The sequence below is a fragment of the Capricornis sumatraensis genome, chromosome 10, assembly GCF_032405125.1.
Source record: "Capricornis sumatraensis isolate serow.1 chromosome 10, serow.2, whole genome shotgun sequence".
In the NCBI taxonomy this organism is placed as follows: domain Eukaryota; kingdom Metazoa; phylum Chordata; class Mammalia; order Artiodactyla; family Bovidae; genus Capricornis; species Capricornis sumatraensis.
Window position 1 is genome coordinate 29,741,276 of NC_091078.1, and position 19,134 is coordinate 29,760,409.

The 19,134-nt window shown below is 41.2% G+C and overlaps 1 protein-coding gene across 1 annotated transcript in view; it reads left to right on the top strand.

Moving 5' to 3' along the window:
• Positions 1 to 5,042: 5,042 nt before the first annotated feature.
• Positions 5,043 to 19,134, top strand: part of SLC16A9 (solute carrier family 16 member 9) — a 45,431-nt gene continuing 31,339 nt past the window's right edge. Inside the window, exon 1 of the mRNA XM_068983077.1 lies at positions 5,043 to 5,238. Coding sequence (XP_068839178.1) covers positions 5,043 to 5,238 — 196 coding nt within the window. The remainder of the gene's footprint in view (positions 5,239 to 19,134) is intronic.

Here is a 19,134-nt window from a genome sequence, read left to right on the forward strand (position 1 = left end):
TGGCTCCCAGGCTCAAGAGCACAGGCTCAGTACTTTCGGCCCACAGGTTTAGTTGCTCCTTGGCACGTGAAATCTTCCAGGATCAGGGCTCAAACCTGTGCCTCCAGCATTGGCAGGCGGACTACTTACCACTAAGCCACCAGGGAAGCCCTGCGTTTGGTTTTTTATACAACCTTTTGGCCTCCTTAGGCATTTGGTTATTGAAGTCATACATCGTCTAGTTTAGGGAATTAAGACTATCTTTTCTTTAAAAGGTATTCTAAATAGGAATTGCAGAGTACCACTGTGTTGTCTCTAGAAGGAACAGAATTTATTATTTACTTTTACAATAGAGTAGGTACTGGAGAGAATAGACTTCTCAGGAAGGGTATATCTGCATACTTCAAAGGATTTTTATATTTGCAAGTATTCTGTCTGCTAACACAGTCATGCGGTCTGAGAGACTAAATTTTAGACTCTACAGTTTTGTGCACAAATTGTAATATTTTTTGGTTTTCAGTTATGAAATATTGAAAGTTAATTTGTACAGAAAGCTGTGGCAGGTGGTGACATGATTTTTGCCCAGTACTTTGAATGTCAAAGTGAAGAAATTCACTGAGTCACAGGTAAATTGATGGGTATAGCTATGGCTCTTTTGAAAAAGTGAAAGTGAAGTCGCTTAGTTGTGTCTGACTCTTTGTGACCCCATGGATTATAGCCTACCAGGCTCCTCTGTCCATAAGATTTTCCAGGCAAGAGTACTGGAGTGGGTTGCCATTTCCTTCTCTAGGGGATCTTCCTGACTCAGGGATTGAACCCAGTTCTCCTGCATTGTAGGCAGAGGCTTTAGTGTCTGAGCCACCAGGGAAGTCTCTCTTAAGGTGGCTAAATTCCTCAGCATCTAATTAGAGACATGCATGAATGGAAGAATGATATTCCTACTCTCTTCACCTATTTTCTGATGAAACTATAGCCAAGAGAATGGTTTGGCAAAGTCTGTGGATGAAGAGGACTCTGTTGAACCTGACTGTGAAGCTGGCATGGTGAAGGGAGACGGAAAGTAAAGAAGACTGGGAGGCCCTGTCGAGGGCAGGAAGTTCAGACCTTGGGCCTCCAAATCCATTACCATATAGACTACTTCAGGATTTATAAAGAACGAATGTTTTCAAATTCTTTGAAAGTATAATTTTGATACCAAAACCCAGTCAAAATTAAAAACAAAAGAGACAGATCTCACTTATGACTTTAACCCTCCCCCAAAGAGACTGACATAATCAAAATAGAGCCTGAACCAGGGAAGTTTTAGTCTACTAATTCAAGGATGATTCAATAGTAGAAATTAGAGATTTTATTACAATTAAAAGAAAAAGATCACAATCATCTCCATATGCACTGGAAATGCATTTGAGAAAAACATAATACACATTCTTTATAATAACACTTGAAAGTAGAAACTTTTGTCCTTAAGTTTGTGGAATATATCTATCTGAGCCTCAGAAGCAATACCATGGCACGTGAAGGCTTTTCCATTAAAGTTAGAAACTGGACAAAGATATATACTCTGATTATTTAACATTATTCTGTATGCCTTGTCTCACACAAAGGCAAAAAAAAATTAGACATATGAGAATCCAAAGTAAGGGGTTTGTAGATGGCTATATGACTGTATTGTATTATCAGTTGTATATACCCAAGAAAATCATCGAAGAATCTAATTCAAATAAGAGATTTTATAATAAGGTAGTAGAATCCAAAATTAACATACAGTAGTAATAGCTTTCATACATACAAACAGAGGTAAACAAATAAGCCTAATTATAATGCTAGCAAAAAGAATAAACTATATAAAAATAAAATAAAAAGAAACATTGAGGAAAACTTTAAACACTAGAACACAAAATAGACTGAACAAATGCAAAGATATGAAATGGAAAGTAGACTCAACATCATAAAAGGAATTTTCCCCCTTAAATCAATTTATAATTTAACTCAGTCATAATGAAAGCACTATCAGATTTTAGAATCAAACTGATTCAGAAGTTCATATAAAAAAGTAAACAAACAAGTGAAAATCACTCAGTCGTGTCCAGCTCTTTGCAACCCCATGGACTATACAGTCCATGGAATTCTCCAGGCCGGAATACTAGAGTGGGTAGCCTTTCCCTTCTCCAGGGGATCTTCCCAACTCAGGGATCAAACCCAGGTCTCCCACATTGCAGGGAGATTCTTTACCAACTGAGCCACAAGGAAAGCCCAAAAATACTGGAGTGGGTAGCCTATCCCTTCTTTAAGAGATCTTCCTGACCCAGGAATCAAACTGGGGTCTCCTGCATTGCAGGCGGATTCTTTACCAACTGAGCTTTCAGGGAAACCCAAACAAACAAGAAGAGCCAAGAAAATATTGAAAAGGTGTGCAGTGATAGAGAGGAAAGAAAGTATTTGCACTGAAACTTGAAATATATTAAAAATGCTTCAGGACTAATTCTCTGGTGGTCAAGTGGTTAATTCTTTTTACTGTCACTGCTGTGGGTGCAGGTTCAAGCCCTGGTCAGGGAACTAAGATCCCGCAAGCCACAAGGATTGGCCAAAAGAAATAGAAAGACTTAATTGTTAAACAAATTTGGTAATGGTGGGTGACTAGACAGATCATTGGAACAGAAAGAAAAATCCAGAAACACCCATATATACCCAAGAATTAGATACGAATTACAAATGACTTTTCACCTATGAAACAACACATATCTTTCAGAGAATGCTGAGAAATTCACGTTAAAGCCAACAAATTGGCAAAAATCCAGAAGTTTCGCAGCACACCCAAAGTTTGCTGGGGCTCAGATAAATTGGTTTAATCCCTTGAAGTCGATTTGCTAATACTAGTTACAATTACAAATCTATATTTGTAGTTGACTCAGCAATTCTTTTCAGATGTGTATAAAGATATATGTGAATGTGAGGTTATTCATTACAGCATTGTTTTTCATTGGGAGCAGTGGTTAAAGAATTAAGAATTACTGGGACACAACGTAGCCGAAAGAAAGGAGTAAGGATGGTTATTACGCGTTGATGTGAAAGATCTTCAAGGTATTTTTCAAGTGAGAAAAAGCAAGACACATACCAATATACATATAACATGCTATTTTTTTGTGTCTTAAAAAAAATTAGAGGGAATCTGTACTTGAGTTTGCTTATGTATTTATAAGGTAATTCTGTGTGAGTGTGTGCTAAGTTGCTTCAGTTCTAGAAACAAGAGAAACGAGAAGCGTTGGTTACCTTTGAAGGGTATGGAAATTAGACAGCAACTAGGTAGTGGGAGACTGTATATCTTCTGTCATTTTTTTTCCATTTTGAACCAGATGAATGTTTTGTTGAAAAAAGGATGTCTAAGACTATTTGCTCATTTTTGCTTGTGATATTCATAAAGAAACTCTTGAAGGGGACTTCCCTGGTAGTCCAGTGGTTAAGAATCCACCTCCCAGTGTGGGGGACATGGATTCCATCCCTGATCTGGGAAGATCCCCCATGCCGTGGTGCAACTAAGCCCGTGTGCCGTAACTACCAAGCCTGTGCCCTAGAGCGCGGGGGCAGGAGCCACGGTTACTGCATCCCAAGTCTAGAGCCTGTACTCTGCAGCAAGAGAAGCCCCTGCAGTGCGAAGCCTGCACGAAGCACAGGGAAGACCCAGTGCAAAAAAATAAATCAACGTGTTCTTTTGAAAAAAAGAAACTCAGGAGGGATATTTGAGTTGGTGAACATTGTGACGTGCTGCCTACCCTCCCTCGAGACCCCCTTTAGGAATGAAAGATTTCTTGCCCCTGAAACTGAAACTGAAGGGCTGCTGACAGATGGCTTCAGGTAACACCCCCCAGGGGTAATGGTTGCCCCTTTTGAATAGAGTCACCTCACCCGAGGTCACGTCCCCTTCCCAGGTGGCCTGCAACTGGTGAGTTATCAACATGGGGCTGTGAAGGGCCAGCTCCTCTTGCCCCACTCAGGGCAACTCTGAGAGGTCAGCCGGCTTTGGAAATCTCCTTAGCCCTTAACTCTGTATGGTGGCTTGCCTTCTCTTGCTGCTGTCTGTTCTCTTCCAATGAGGACACTTTTAATAAACCTGCTCTTGCTAAGATCTTCTTCATGGGGAACTCAACATGCAACAAGAATCCAAAACAGTCATTTTCTGTGGTTGGCTTGGGCTGGGAACCTGGTGAATGGGGATAAATTTGGGAAGGAGGCTTTTCACCCTATGCCTTTTAAAAAAATTTTGAAGTGTAGTTGATTTACAGTGTCATGTTAGTTATAGGTGTACAGCACCGTGATTGAGTTGTACATATATTATGTGTGTGTATATATATATGTATGTATATATACAACTATATATATATATATGTACACACACACATATATGTATTCTTTTTAGATTCTTTCCCTTATAGGTTATTACAAAATATTGATTATAGTTCTCCATGCTATACAGTAGGTGCCTGTTGGTTATCTAGTTTATATATGCTGCTGCTAAGTTGCTTCAGTCGTGTCCAACTCTGTGCGACCCCATAGATGGCAGCCCACCAGGCTCCCCTGTCCCCAGGATTCTCCAGCCAAGAAAACTGGAGTGGGCTGCCATTTGCTTCTCCAACGCATGAAAGAGAAAAGTGAAAGTGAAGTCGCTCAGTTGTGTCCGACTCTTAGCGACCCCATGGACTGCAGCCCACCAGGCTCCTCTGTCCATGGGATTTTCCAGGCAAGAGTACTGGAGCGGGGTGCCTATATAGTAGTGCATATATGTTTATTCCGAACTCCTAATGTATCCTTTTTATAATATAAAAACATTTTTTGGAACCATGTGGATATAGTACTTATTCAAATCAGAAATAAAGATTTTAAAGTTAACTTGATATGTCAGTGATCTCTTATCCTTTTCCTTGTGTATTTTTAGGGAACTTTTAATATTTTAATTTAGGAGGAGCTGTTTTAAATCTAGAATACCATGCCTTACCATACTCTAAATATGCTTTTCCTTTTTTTTGCTTAGGACCCACTGAGAGACGCCCACTTGACCTCACGTCACAATGGAATTCAAAAAGTCGCCTGACGGTGGCTGGGGCTGGGTGATTGTAGCTGTCTCCTTCTTCACTCAGTTTTTGTGTTATGGATCGCCATTAGCTGTTGGTGTCTTGTACATAGAATGGCTGGATGCCTTTGGTGAAGGAAAAGGAAAAACGGCCTGGATTGGATCCCTTGCAAGTGGAGTTGGCTTGCTTGCGAGTAAGTGGATTACTTTGTGCTTCTCCTCACTCATTAATCGTTTAATTACATAATTGTTTCCTGCCTCATTAACACTGTACAAGGCATAGGAGGCTACACTTTTTTTTTTTAAGTATAATACCTACTTTTCTGCCTTCACTGAGATTATAAACCTCTCCTTCACTGTAATAGTGTGTCTGACACACAGTTGTGTCTGACTCTTTGCGACTCTATGGACTGTAGCCCACCAGGCTCCTCTGTCCATGGGAATTTCCAGGCCAGAATAGTACGGTGGGTTGCCATTTTCTTCTCCAGGAGACCTTCCTGACCCAGGGACCAAACCGAAGTCTCTCGCATTGCAGACAGATTCTTTACTGTCTAAGCTACCAGGGAAGCCCTCACTGTACTAAATCGTGTGAAAATACAGAAATTCCACAAGATATTGAAGAATTCATATCTTTATTCATTTATTTGCTGCTGTGTACTAGGCATTGATGTGGGATATGAAAGGATGAATGGCTAACACATCATTTATTTCTGCCTTAAAGAGGTTCAGTCTAGTGAGACAAATACTTCCACAAGTAAGAAAGATACAAGGGCGTGAGGACAGTGATCCACGTATGTCCGATGAATGCTGGTGACCAAACGGCCAAGTGTTCTGCATTAGCCCTGGAAACAGTTCCTCTGTGATTCATTGTTACTCCTCTCTGATTCAGATACACTGTGATCAAATTGCACGTCCTACATTTGTGTCACCTTCTTAAGAAAAATTTGACATGGCAAAGGCTAGTCCCATCTCACAATGATGATGCCACTAAGGATTTAAATGTAGTGTTATGTATGTGATGCATTTTGTGTGATGTTTATATAATGTATCCAGAAGTAATATTCTTGATTAGCACTTATCAAGTATGATACAATAGTGATTCTTAACATCTTTAGAGAGCATAGTGAAGGGTTTTTGTTTTTTTTTAAGGATTATATGCACTTCAATTTCTAGAGTTGTAGTTTGAACTCTGCAGTATATTTAGTGATTGTCAGTCTAACTTACTTGGAACTGGTTAAGAATAGACATGCTAAAACGTAGCCCTGGAGTCTCTTTCTGTGCTTTGAACTTGACATGATGATTCACTGAGCAAATCACAATCTCTGTTCTTATGGGAAAATAAGGACAACGCATGTGGTGATTTATAGGATCTTTTTGCAGCTCTAAAATGATTTCCAAAGAAAATGCAATGGCTATTCCTTCTTTTAAATTTGTTGTCTTTCCTGATCACTAAAGGGGACTTCTTAGAACAAAATAAAACATAAACAGTTGCTTCCAACGGATGCATTACCTTGTTAAATTAAAAACAAGACTTGAAAAACAATGCTGGATCATCTGGCCATGTCAGATAAGATAACTAAGCATAACTAAACAAATGAAAATAACACTGTCATAAGCTTAAGAAAAACAGGAAACATTTGCCAAGATTTGTTTGCAAGAATTTTTCAAAATGTGGGCTGTTTGTAAAGCTGTCAGAGTACAAGTGAATAGTGGTTGATATGTTTGAAAGTATAATTTTTAGAGAATGATCTGGTGAGAAGAGAATTTTTAAATGTTTTCCAATTAGTCATCATTTCTATTAGCAAATTCAAAGTTAAATAGAATGCAATTACTTGCCTTCCAGCAAGAGTCAAAGGGTAATTGAAATACTATCTCCATTAGCACATACCTGGAGAACAGAGCTCTTTTCCATGAAGTTTGTCCAGGTAGGACTTGAGGGTTTGAGGGTTCAGGGAAGCTAAGATCATCTTAGGGATGGGTAAGGTGGTCAGAGCTGACGTTGAGATTTTGAACTGTGGCTCTCCACTTTCTGCAGGTTCCCAGGTGAATGATTAGTTTGTCTCAGGGCCATGAGCAGCCCTCTTCACTTATAGGCAGGAACAGATACGTAATTTGCAAGCCCATGTGCGAAATGAAAATTCAGGACCTTCTGTTAAAAAAGTTAAGAATTTCCAGATAGCAAGAGCAGGGCAGCAGACCAAGTGCATGGCCCTTTTTAGAGCCAAGTCCTGTCCCGCTGGTTGGGCTGGAGAGAGAGCATCCCACTGAATGTCCAGGGAGTGAACAAGTACTGAGGGAAATGTTGGGCTGAAGTCAGAGTTAGTCTGAGCCCTGGCTCTACTACCCTCTAGCTGAGGGGCCACATGCAAGTCACTTAGCTTCAGTGTCTACAGCTAGATGAGGAGACACTTAGACCAGGTAATCAAAACTTTTGAAGATAAACATAGACTATGGAGACCGGAGGGTTCCAGAACGAGGAAGCAGTGAGAAGAAAATGCTGACAGGAGACCTAAGACTTATGGGTGTGTGTGCGTGTGTGTGTGTGTGTACATGCAAACGTGCCTGTGTGCACTTTAGTTAGTGGCCACTGAATATCCGTGTTGTTGGCCTCTCTTGGCTCTTCATAGCATAAATTAGGGGACAAATCCTGAGAGCTACGGTAATACAATGTTAGCGAGAAGTGTTGAGCAGTGTTTGAGCCACATCCAGCTTCTACTTTGTCTACCACTTTGTCCTACGCAGAAGTAAACAGATCTGTACTACCTTGGAAACAGGGAAAGTACACCTCCCAATTTTTATCAGTGATTCTTTTTCTTTTAACTCTATTAACTTACTTACTCTTGGCTGTGCCGCGTCTTTGCTGCTGCACATGAGCTTTCTCTAGTTGGTGGAGAGTGGAGACTACTTTCTGACTTCTCCTTGCAGTAGCTTTTCTTGTTGCGGAGCTCGGGTTCAGTAGTTGTGGGGCACAGGCTTAGTTGTCCCGTGGAATGTGAGATCTTCCTGGAACAGGGATAGAACCTATGTCCCTTGCCTTGGCAGATGGATTCTGGACCAGTGGACCACCAGGGAAGTCCTATCAGTGATTCTAAAATAGGGAGATAATCAGAATCATTTGCAGAAAATTTCAGCATATAAATGCCTAGATTAGACCTTAGGTATTCTAATTCAGTTTATAAATGGGGCCCACATACATGATTATTTTTCCAAGAAGCTTCCAAAGTGATTTTCAAGTTGGAACTGCCACTGGCTTAAGCCCTCTCTAGTTAGATTTCATTCTGGCACTTTTTGATATTTTTCAAATATATGATTGCTGTTGACTTATTTAGAAGGATAAACACTGTAGATTTCTGCTTGAATGTGTCACTGTGCTCATTCTGTCTAAATCATGACAAATAAATTATGTCCAGTGGCTCCAGTCTGGTGTTTGCATCCTTTTTGATAAAAATTAATATAATTTGTACATATATATGTGTGTGTGTGTGCATATATGTATTTATATAAGTACATCTTTGATAGTTGTTCTTCAGTTTAGGAGTGTATATGAATTACTTGAGCTTTAAAAAGCCCATTTCTTACTCATCAGTGCTGTGACGGTGGGGATGGTCCCAAGAATCTTCATTTTTTATCATTAAAAGTATATATATGTATTTATTTATTTATTTGGCTGCTCAGGTCTTAGCTGTGGCATGCTGGATCTCTGATCTTTGTTGCTACATGTGAGACCTGGTTCCCTGACCAGGAATCAGGCCCGGGCTCCCTGCATTGGGAGTGCAGAGTCTTAGCCACTAGACCACTAGGGAAGTCCTAGGAATCTTCATTTTAACTAGCTCCCCAGACGATTCTTCTGCAGCAAGCTATATCATAGCTGAGAAACACAAGTTGTTTTCTTTACCCAGTTTTGTCCAGAGAAGGTCTGGTAGGTGTCATCCTTACCAATTTTGTGATCCAACCTCTGGAGATGATAGCTGAGCAAGTATATCTACATAGGGATATCACCAGATGGCCGACACCAAAATCAGATTGATTATATTTTTTGCAGCCAAAGATGGAGAAGCTGTATACAGTCAGCAAAAACAAGACCAGGAGCTGACTGTGGCTCAGATCATGAACTCCTTATTGCCAGATTCAGACTTAAATTGAAGAAAGTGGGGAAAACCACTAGACCATTCAGGTATGACCTAAATTAAATTCCTTATGACTACACAGTGGAAGTGAGAAAGAGATTTAAGGGACTAGATCTGATAGACAGAGTGCCTGATGAACTATGGACGGAGGTTCGTGACATTGTACAGGAGACAGGGATCAAGACCATCCCCAAGAAAAAGAAATGCAAAAAACCAAAATGGCTCTCTGAGGAGGCCATACAAATAGCTGTGAAAAGAAGAGAAGTGAAAAGCAAAGGAGAAAAGGAAAGATATAAGCATCTGAATGCAGAATTCCATAGAATAGCAAGATAAGACAGCCTTCCTCAGCGATCAGTGCAAAAAAATAGAGGAAAACAGTAGAATGGGAAACACTAGAAATCTCTAAGAAAATTAGAGATACATTTTCATGCAAAGGAGCATTTCATGCAAAGATGGGCTCAATAAAGGACAGAAATGGTATGGATCTAACAGAAGCCAAGGATATTAAGAAGAGGTGGCAAGAATACACAGAAGAACTGTACAAAAAAGATCTTTATGATCCAGATAATCACGGTGGTATGATCACTCACCTAGAGCCAGACATCCTGGAATGTGAAGTCAAGTGGGCCTTAAGAAGCATCGCTACAAACAAAGCTAGTGGAGGTGATGGAATTCCAGTTGAGCTCTTTCAAATCCTGAAAGATGATGCTGTGAAAGTGCTGCACTCAATATGCCAGCAAATTTGGAAAACTCAGCAGTGGCCACAGGACTGGAAAAGGTCAGTTTTCATTCCAATCCCAAAGAAAGGCAATGCCAAGGAATGCTCAAACTATCGCACAATTGCGCTCATCTCACATGCTAGTAAAGTGATGCTCAAAATTCTCCAAGCCAGGCTTAAGCAGTATGTGAACCATGAACTTCCTGATGTTCAAGCTGGTTTTAGAAAAGGCAGAGGAACCAGAGATCAAATTGCTAAAATCCGCTGGGTCATTGAAAAAGCAAGAGAGTTCCAAAAAAACATCTATTTCTGCTTTATTGACTATGCCAAAGCCTTTGACTGTGTGGATCACAATAAACTGACAAATTCTGAAAGAGATGGGAATACCAGACCACCTGACCTGCCTCTTGAGAAACCTGTATGCAGGTCAGGAAGCAATAGTTAGAACTTGACATGGACCAACAGACTGGTTCCAAATAGGAAAAGGAGTATGTCAAGGCTGTATATTATCACCCTGCTTATTTAACTTATATGCAGAGTATGTCATAAGAAATGCTGGGGTGGAAGAAGCACAGCTGGAATCAAGATTGCCGGGAGAAATATCAATAACCTTAGATATGCAGATGACACCACCCTTATGGCAGACAGTGAAGAAGAACTAAAGAGCCTCTTGATGAAAGTGAAAGAGGAGAGTGAAAAAATTGGCTTAAAGCTCAACATTCAGAAACTGAAGATCATGGCATCTGGTCCCATCACTTCATGGCAAATAGATGGGGAAACAGTGGAAACAGTGTCAGACTTTATTTTTCGGGGCTCCAAAATCACTGCAGATGGTGATTGCAGCCATGAAATTAAAAGACGCTTACTCCTTGAAAGGAAAGTTACGACCAACCTAGACAGCATATTAAAAAGCAGATACATTACTTTATCAAGAAAGGTCCATCGAGTCAAGGCTATGGTTTTTCCAGTAGTCATTTATGGATGTGAGAGTTGGACTATAAAGAAAGCTGAGCACTGGAGATGATGCTTTTTGAACTGTGGTGTTGGAGAAGACTCTTAAGAGTCCCTTGGATTTCAAGGAGATCGAACCAGTCAATCCTAAAGGAGACCAGTCCTGAGTGTTCATTGGAAGAACTGATGTTGAAGCTGACACTCCAATACTTTGGCCACTTGATGCAAAGAGCTGACTCATTTGAAGAGACCCTGATGCTGGGAAAGATTGAGGGCAGGAGGAGAAGGGGATGACAGAGGGTGAGATGGTTGGATGGCATCACCGACTCAATGGACCTGGATTTGGGTGGACTGTGGGAGTTCGTGATGGACAGGGAGGCCTGGTGTGCTGTGGTTCATGGGGTCGCAAAGAGTCGGACATGACTGATCGACTGGACTGAACTGAACTGAAGTATAGCAGGAGTACTTTGCCAAGCAACATACAAATTCTCCTTTTTAAAAAATATTTGTTTAACTGTATTTATCTGGCTGCACCGAGTCTTAGCTGTGGCACATGGGATCTTTAGCTGTAGCATGTGAACTCTTAGCTGTGGCATCTGGGATCTAGTTCTGTCACCAAGGATCGAACCTTGGCCCCCCTGAATTTGGAGCATGCAGTCTTAGCCACTGAACCACCAGGGAAGTCCCACAAATTCTGTTTTTCATCTGTTTGTCCCTTTAGTTTGAAAAGTGCCCCTTGTGTGTCTGGCAGTCACCTTCGCTTACTTGATCCTTATAACAATACACTCTGTGTGTGTGTGTGTGTGTGTGTGTGTGTGTGTGTGTGTGAGAGAGAGAGAGAGAGAGAAAGTCGCTCAGTCATGTCTGACTCTTTGTGACCCCATGGACTATACAGTCCATGGAATTCTCTAGGCCAGAATACTGGAGTAGGTAGCCTTCCCCTTCTCCAGGGGATCTTCCCAACCCAGGGATCGAACCCAGGTACAATACAGTGAAGTTGGCGTTATTGTCCTTAGGGTTTTGTGACCTGCCCAAGATGAAGTACACTGTCTAAGGGTTTTTTCTGACCTGTTAAGTCTGTTTCTTCATCTTTAAATGGGAGATAATGAAAGTACCTACTTCATAGGATTGCTTTGTAGGAAAACAGAGATGGTGCTTGGCATATGGTAAGTTCTCAGCAAATATTAGTAAGTAGAGAAGAGCAGTTCCCCACAAATAAAATTACTCTCCCAGGCAGTTCCAACCATGCTGTAGAATCTGCAAAAGAAAGGGGCCATTCAGAATGAAAGATGAAGACACTTCTAGGGTGATGGGCAGGCGGGGGAGCTGTCAAGATTGTACCGGCCTGTGTGCTAAGCTGTTTCAGTCGTGTCTGACTCTTTCTGACCCCGAGGACTGTTAGCCTGCCAGTCTCCTCTGTCCATGGGATTCTCCAGGCAAGAATAACTGGAGTGGGTTGCCATTTCGTTCTCCAGGGAATCTTCCCGACCCAAGGATCAAACCTGTGTCTTTTATGTCTCCTGCATTAACAGGCAGGTTTTTTACCACTAGCACCACCTGGGAAGCCCGAAGATTGTACCTAAGCATATGGAATTTAAAGCACACCAATTTTCTTTAACAAATCTAGAATAGTGAAAAGACATGCAATTCTCATCTTTACACTCTTTATAATCTTAATTCTTTTCCTTTGAAACTTGAGTAACTGAGAAATACTAAGAAGTAGGCCTCGCATCTGGGTTGTTTTCCCAGATGATCTTTGGGATGAATAAAGCTGAATGTTAAGGATTTGGTCTCCCTAGGTTATACATAGTCATTACAGACACTTAGAGAGCCTGGTCTCTATGTTAGGGATGCCCAGACAGAAGACATCTTCTCTGCTATGAGTCGTTTATAATCTCAGGAAAGAGACAGGGAAAAAGGGTCGTGATCCTTTGAGACATCACCGCAAATACCAGGAATAGCAAGAACAAGACAGTCTGTATGGGCTGGGCAAGGCAGATGGGCAGGGAGAGGGCGGTCCAAGGAGAGTCCATGTATGCGGAGCGCTGGTGTCCACACTGCACGTGACGTGGTCTGGTAGAGTAAATTTGGCTGGAGAAGGAGAGATTGTGTTAGGTGTGACACAGGTGTGTTAGGAATATAACACTGTGTTAGGTATAGCCAACAGGTGTGACAGTTGGTGTCAACTTGGCTAGGCTACATTCTGTGGTTGTTGAAACCCCCATGGAGGTGTGGCTGTGAAGGTGTTTTATAGATGTGCTCTAAGTCCACAGTCAGTTGACTCTAAGTCAGAGAGATTATCCTGAATAAACTAGATGGATCTGATTCAATTTGTTGAAAGACTTTATGAGCATAAGAGAGCTTTTCAGAAGAAGAAATTCTGCCTGCGGGCTGTGGGAGAGAGTTCCAACTTGCCCTTACTGATGCCTGTCCTGAGGACACCATACTTGCCTCACCAAGCCCCGCAACCGCATAAGCCACTTCCTTGCAGTAAATCTCCTAACGTACGTCTACTTCTGGTTCGGTTTCTCTGCTCAGAATCTGGAAGATACAGACGGAATGGAAGGTCACTGAACCAAAGGGCAACCATGGCCTTATATATACATATTTTGTTGTTATTGTTGTTGCACTGGATCTTCATTGCTGCACACAGGCTTTCTCTAGTTGCGGAGACTGGGGGCTACTCTCTAGTTGCCATGCACGGGCTTCTCATTGCAGTGACTTCTCTTGCTGTGGAGCAAGGCCTCTAGGCGTGCAGGCTTCGATAGTTGTGGTTGGTGGGCTCTAGAGCTCAAGGGCTCCAGTAGTTGTGGCACGTGGACTTAGTTGCTGCACCGTGTCTGGAATGTTCCCGGAGCAGGGATCAACCGTGTGTCCGGTGCATTGTCAGGCTAATTCTTATCTACTGTACCACTGGGGAGGAAGTCCCTTTATTAATTTTTATTGGAGTATATTTGTGTTACAATACTGTGTTAATTTCTGCTCTACATATATACAGTGGAATATTATTCAGCCTTTTATTAAGTTGAGAGAAAGCACTCTTTGGTAATTCTTCAAATTCAAGGAAAAGGGTGGGGCCATTTTCCCAACAACAGAGATGCTGATGGAACAGAGGGATCTTTTGTTCTGCAGTTTTGTACTCCAGATAGATTGAGTAGTCCCTTCCCTCTCAGTTTTTGCCCTTAGTTCCTTTAAAGGTCTTCAAATTGCTAAGGAGTCAGTACATCTATCCCTGGGTTAATATAATGAGTCAGTATAGCCAGCAGATTTGCTGCTTGAGTTGCAAGTGTTGGCAGAGCTGAGTTTGAGTGTAACCATACAATTTTACCCCCAAGTACTGAAGACTCCTTTGTCTAGGGCTGAATTTCTGCCTCCTGTTACATTGGCCCGCTCCCAGGGTGCTAGGCAGGTCTATGGTTGATTGGTGCGAATCGTGTAGGTTTTGCTGACTTGAAAAAAGCAAATGTGTGTAATATGCCAAACCAGCCCACAAGCAAAGGTGATCAGTATACTTGAGAGCAAGGATTTGAGCGGGTGTGGCTCCATAGTGCCTTTCTCTTCCTCAGGAAGAGAAACTTAAAATTTCTGGTGTCAGCAAGAGTGAGGAATGAAAAACCAGCATTGTTGGGGTCCCTGCATTGTAAGTGGAGGGATGGGAGTCCTGAACCCAAGCAGTCTACTCTGTTAGGGAACCTTTACAGCATTGTGAGCACACAGCCTGGTTATAATTTCATTACACACACACACACACACACACACACACACACACACACACACAGAATGTATGTTCTCAGTTGCTTCAGTCGTGTTCCACTCTTTGGGACCCCAAGGACTGTAGCCTGCCAGGCTCCTTTGCCCATGGTATTTTCCTGGCAAGAATACTGGAGTGGATTGCCATGCTCTCCTCCAGGATCTTCCCAACCTAGGAATCGAATCCACACCTCCTATGTTGTAGGCAGATTCTTTATTGCTGAGCCACCAAGGAAGCCCCATATATATATATATATGTCACATTTCAACCTGCTATAATTTCATTCTTTTTTTTAAGATTTTTTTTTGATGTGGATCATTTTAAAAGACTTTATTGAATTTGTTTCTGTTGTTTGTTGAAGCAAGAATAATATTGCTTCTGTTGTTTATGTTCTGGATTTTTAGCTTGGAGGCCTGTGGAGCTTAGCTCTCCAACCAGGGATCAAACCTGCAGCCCTTGCATTGGAAGCACAGAACCTTAACCACTGGGCCACCAGGGAATTCCCTATGATTTATTTCTCATTCTAATATGAATAGAGTGAGATATTTCTATGCCCTGTGGCAGGCCAGGCCATCCTACCACTCTGGGGACTCTCTGAATCTTTTTGGGAGAGAGGAGTTCATGGAAATTGATTCATTTTTCAAAGGAGATAATTTCTTTCCCAAAGCTTTCTTACAAAATTTATAAGCTGGAAAACTGCATTATGGTTCTGTTGCCTCCACTGAGAATGTTTTTCATTCCCTTTGTCAATATAACCATACTTCACAGCCCACTTCAAGACTCAGTTCGTTGGCCTATGATGATCTCCCTTTTCTGAAATTCCCAAACACATGATCTGAACCTTTCTTTTGGGACTTAATCCCCCATGGCCTTAGGTTTGGACCTTAGTCTCTTTTGCCTTTTGGCCTAGCTTGGAAACTGTGTGTTCCTCCCTGTGTCCTTTTCTACCATGATACGAGACAGGTGCCGTGAGACTGCACACCAGGGCTGTGTGGTCCAGAGCAGTAACTAGCCATATGTGGCTGCTGGGTACTTAAAATGTGGTTATTTCAAGATGAGATGTGATGTAAGTGTCACCAACACATACTGGATTTCAACGACTTAGTACAAAATAAAGGAGTGTAAAATATCTCTAATGATATTGAAATATTGAAGTGATAATGTTTTTGATACAGTCAGTTAGGTAAAATATATTATTGACATCAGTTTTACCTCTTTTTCTTTTTCTCATGGAGCTACTAGAAACTTTAACATTCCATGTGTGGCTTCTTATTTTTCTGTTTTGCTGCAGTGCTTCTCTAATGGATGCTTGGTAAATAGTGGGGGAATGGTAATGGTCAAATATTTGCTTTTTTGTTTGCTTAATGCAGACTTAAATTTATGTTACTATTCATAGCAAATTTTAAAATTTGAATCAGTGTATTCTTTCTCCTTGCTAATCTCAACCACCAGCAAAAGTTTAACACTGCTTCTTCCCACATCACCCTGAAGGGCTAAAGGAAACAATTTCATCCCTTACTAGGAGTTCATTCTGACTTCCTTAAACCAACTCATCCTTCTCGTTTTCTAATTCAACCCTTGGTTATAACAAAACACTTTTTCCATTGGAGTTTTCATTTTCATTTCCCTCATTGACTGAGAATAATATCAATCAGTCTGATCTTCAGTTGGCTATGAACAAATGGTTTTATATTTTTGTTTCATTTTGTATTTAAGAGGTTGTAGGGCTTCCCTTCGGAGAAGGCAATGGCACCCCACTCCAGTACTCTTGTCTGGAAAATCCCATGGATGGAGGAGCCTGGTAGGCTGCAGTCTATGGGGTTGCTAAGAGTTGGACACAACTGAGTGACTTCACTTTCACTTTTTACTTTCGTGCATTGGAGAAGGAAACGGCAACCCACTCCAGTGTTCTTGCCTGGAGAATCCCAGGGACGGGGGAGCCTGGTGGGCTGCCGTCTGTGGGGTCGCACAGGGTTGGACACGACTGAAGCAACTTAGCAGCAGCAGCAACAGGGCTTCCCTGGTGGCTTAGATGGTAAAGAATCTGCCCACAATGCAGGAGACCTGGGTTTGATTCCTGGGTTGGGAAAATCCCCTGGAGGAGGTCATGGCAACGCACTCCAGTATTCTTGCTTGGAGAATCCCATGGACAGAGGTGCCTGGCGGGCTACAGTCCATGGGGTCACAAAGAGTTGGACATGACTGAGTGACTAAGCACAGCTGTCTTAAAACTCATCTGTATCCTCCTTTCATTCTTCATTTCTCACTTTGGTTTATAGGGTTACTCCCTAATATGTAAGTTCTTACCTCTTTTGAAAAATTTATTTATTTTCAATTAGAGGATAATCACTTTACCATATTGTGTTGGTTTCTGCCATACATCAGCATGAATCAACCATAGGTATACATATGTCCCCTTCCTTTTGAACCTTTCCCCCACCTGCCACCCCTCTAGGTAGTCACAGAGCCCTAGTTTTGAGCTCCCTCTGTCATACAGCAAATTCTTACCTTTTTTAGAGGGAAAGTGTCAGCATTGTGCCAAAGATGTTGCCAGACTGCAATGCAGAAGAGTGGGATATCTTTTAGGACCCTGCCTACCTCTTACCAAGGAGGGCATGGCAACCCACTCCAGTATTCTTGCTTGGAGAATCTCATGGACAGAGGAGCCTGGAGGGCTACAGTCCACGGGGTTGCGAAGAGTCGGACACGACTGCACAACCGGGCATGCATACATGCTACCGCTTACCGCTCCCCCATCACCTGCTATCCTGAAACCATTCTTCTGTGCTGACTGCCAGCCCTGCTACTGAGCATTTTCAGTTCATCTAAGCAATCAAGATTAATTACCCAAACAGAAGGTAGTAATAGTAATAATGGCTCCTAAACCCCAATACGTATAAAATTATGAGTTCAAGAAAACTTTTCATGGGGTCTTCCATAGTGGTCCAGTGGTAAGACTCTGAGCTTCCAATGCAAGAGGCATGGGTTTGATCCTTGGTAGGGAAACCAAGATCCCATATGCTGCACAGTATGGCCAAAAAAGAAAAACAATACCAAAAAAAGAAAACAGAAAACTTTTCACAAAAGTCAAAATGAATATGAAGACAGTGATACATTGTATGTGTGTCTGTTTCCCACTATCGTACTGGCCTCCAGTTTACTCTGAAATTATATCCTCCTCACTATTTCCTTACTAAAATATTCCTTCTTCTGCCTTAATGATGAGGCAATGAAAATAGATGGTTATTACATTTAAAAAATGTTTTTATTTGTCGAAGTAAAAAAATCAGCAACCCGATGATGATGCTCCTCCCTCTCTTTTTTTCTAAAATTTTACAGATCCCAAGCAGTGGAATCCCTGGTTCACATTACAAGTTAACCAACTTTTGTTCCAAAGGTTCCTTCTGCAGAGTAAAACACCTGAAGCCTCATCAATCTCCCCTGAGAGTAGTCGTTTGATTTATTTAGTCTCTTGAATAGAAACTAGTCCAATGCTGAGGAGTAATCTATGGTTTACTATCTTGGAGAACTTGCCTGTTACTGTAAAGAGCTAAACACATAAATGTGTCAGGTTTTGTGGATGTGACTTACTGGTCACTTCCAGTTGTACTTTGCCCTAATTGTTATTGATGAAACCTGGGACTGTTGTGGTTTAAAGCTGTGTAAATCAAGTCTAGAAATACCCTGGTTCTGAGGATAAGAATAAAATAATTTGCTCTAAACCTTTAAGCATCAAAATGAGCATAAATGTCATGTTTTCATCTTCCATAAATTCATTAAGCTACTTAAACTGTGAGATAATACCAAAGTATGTAGGTGTTTTTTAAACATATTTCTAGAAAAACATTAAGGTGCCAGTGGAAACACTTCTCAGTTGGGAAGAATGTTGGGCTGACTTTGGCCTTAGCTCTGTCTTTGATTAGCTATGGATTCTTGGTCAAATCACATGATCCTTCTAGGCTCCAGTTTCATCATTTTACCTTTAGACCCTTTCCAAGGCCTCTTTCAGCTCTAAAATTCTTTGTCTTTAACCTCTGACATCAAGATTTTTTTTCATTTCAGTTAGCAGCAGTAGATGGTGTGAAAGTAGAGAATTTTTTTTTTCTAGTTTCATTCAGGAATAATTGACATAAAGTGCTGTATAAGTTTAAGGTGCATAGCATGATTTAACTTATATTTATCATGAAATGATTACTACAGTAAGTTTAGTGAACATCCATCATTTCGTATATGCACAGCATTAAAGAGATAGAAAACTTTTGTTTTCCCTATCATTATGTTTTAGTTTAGTGAACATCTAACATTTTATATATGGACAGCTTTACAGAAGTAAAAAAAAAAAAAATTTCCTTGCAATGAGAACTGTGAGGATTTACTCTCTTAACAACTTTCATATATCAGCAGTGTTACTTATATTTATTATGTTGTACATTTCTACCCTAGTGCTTATTTATCTTATAACTGAAAGTTTGGACCTTTTGACCACTGACCTCCAGTTCTTCCTCCCTCTACTCTCTACCTCTGGTAACCACATACTTGATTT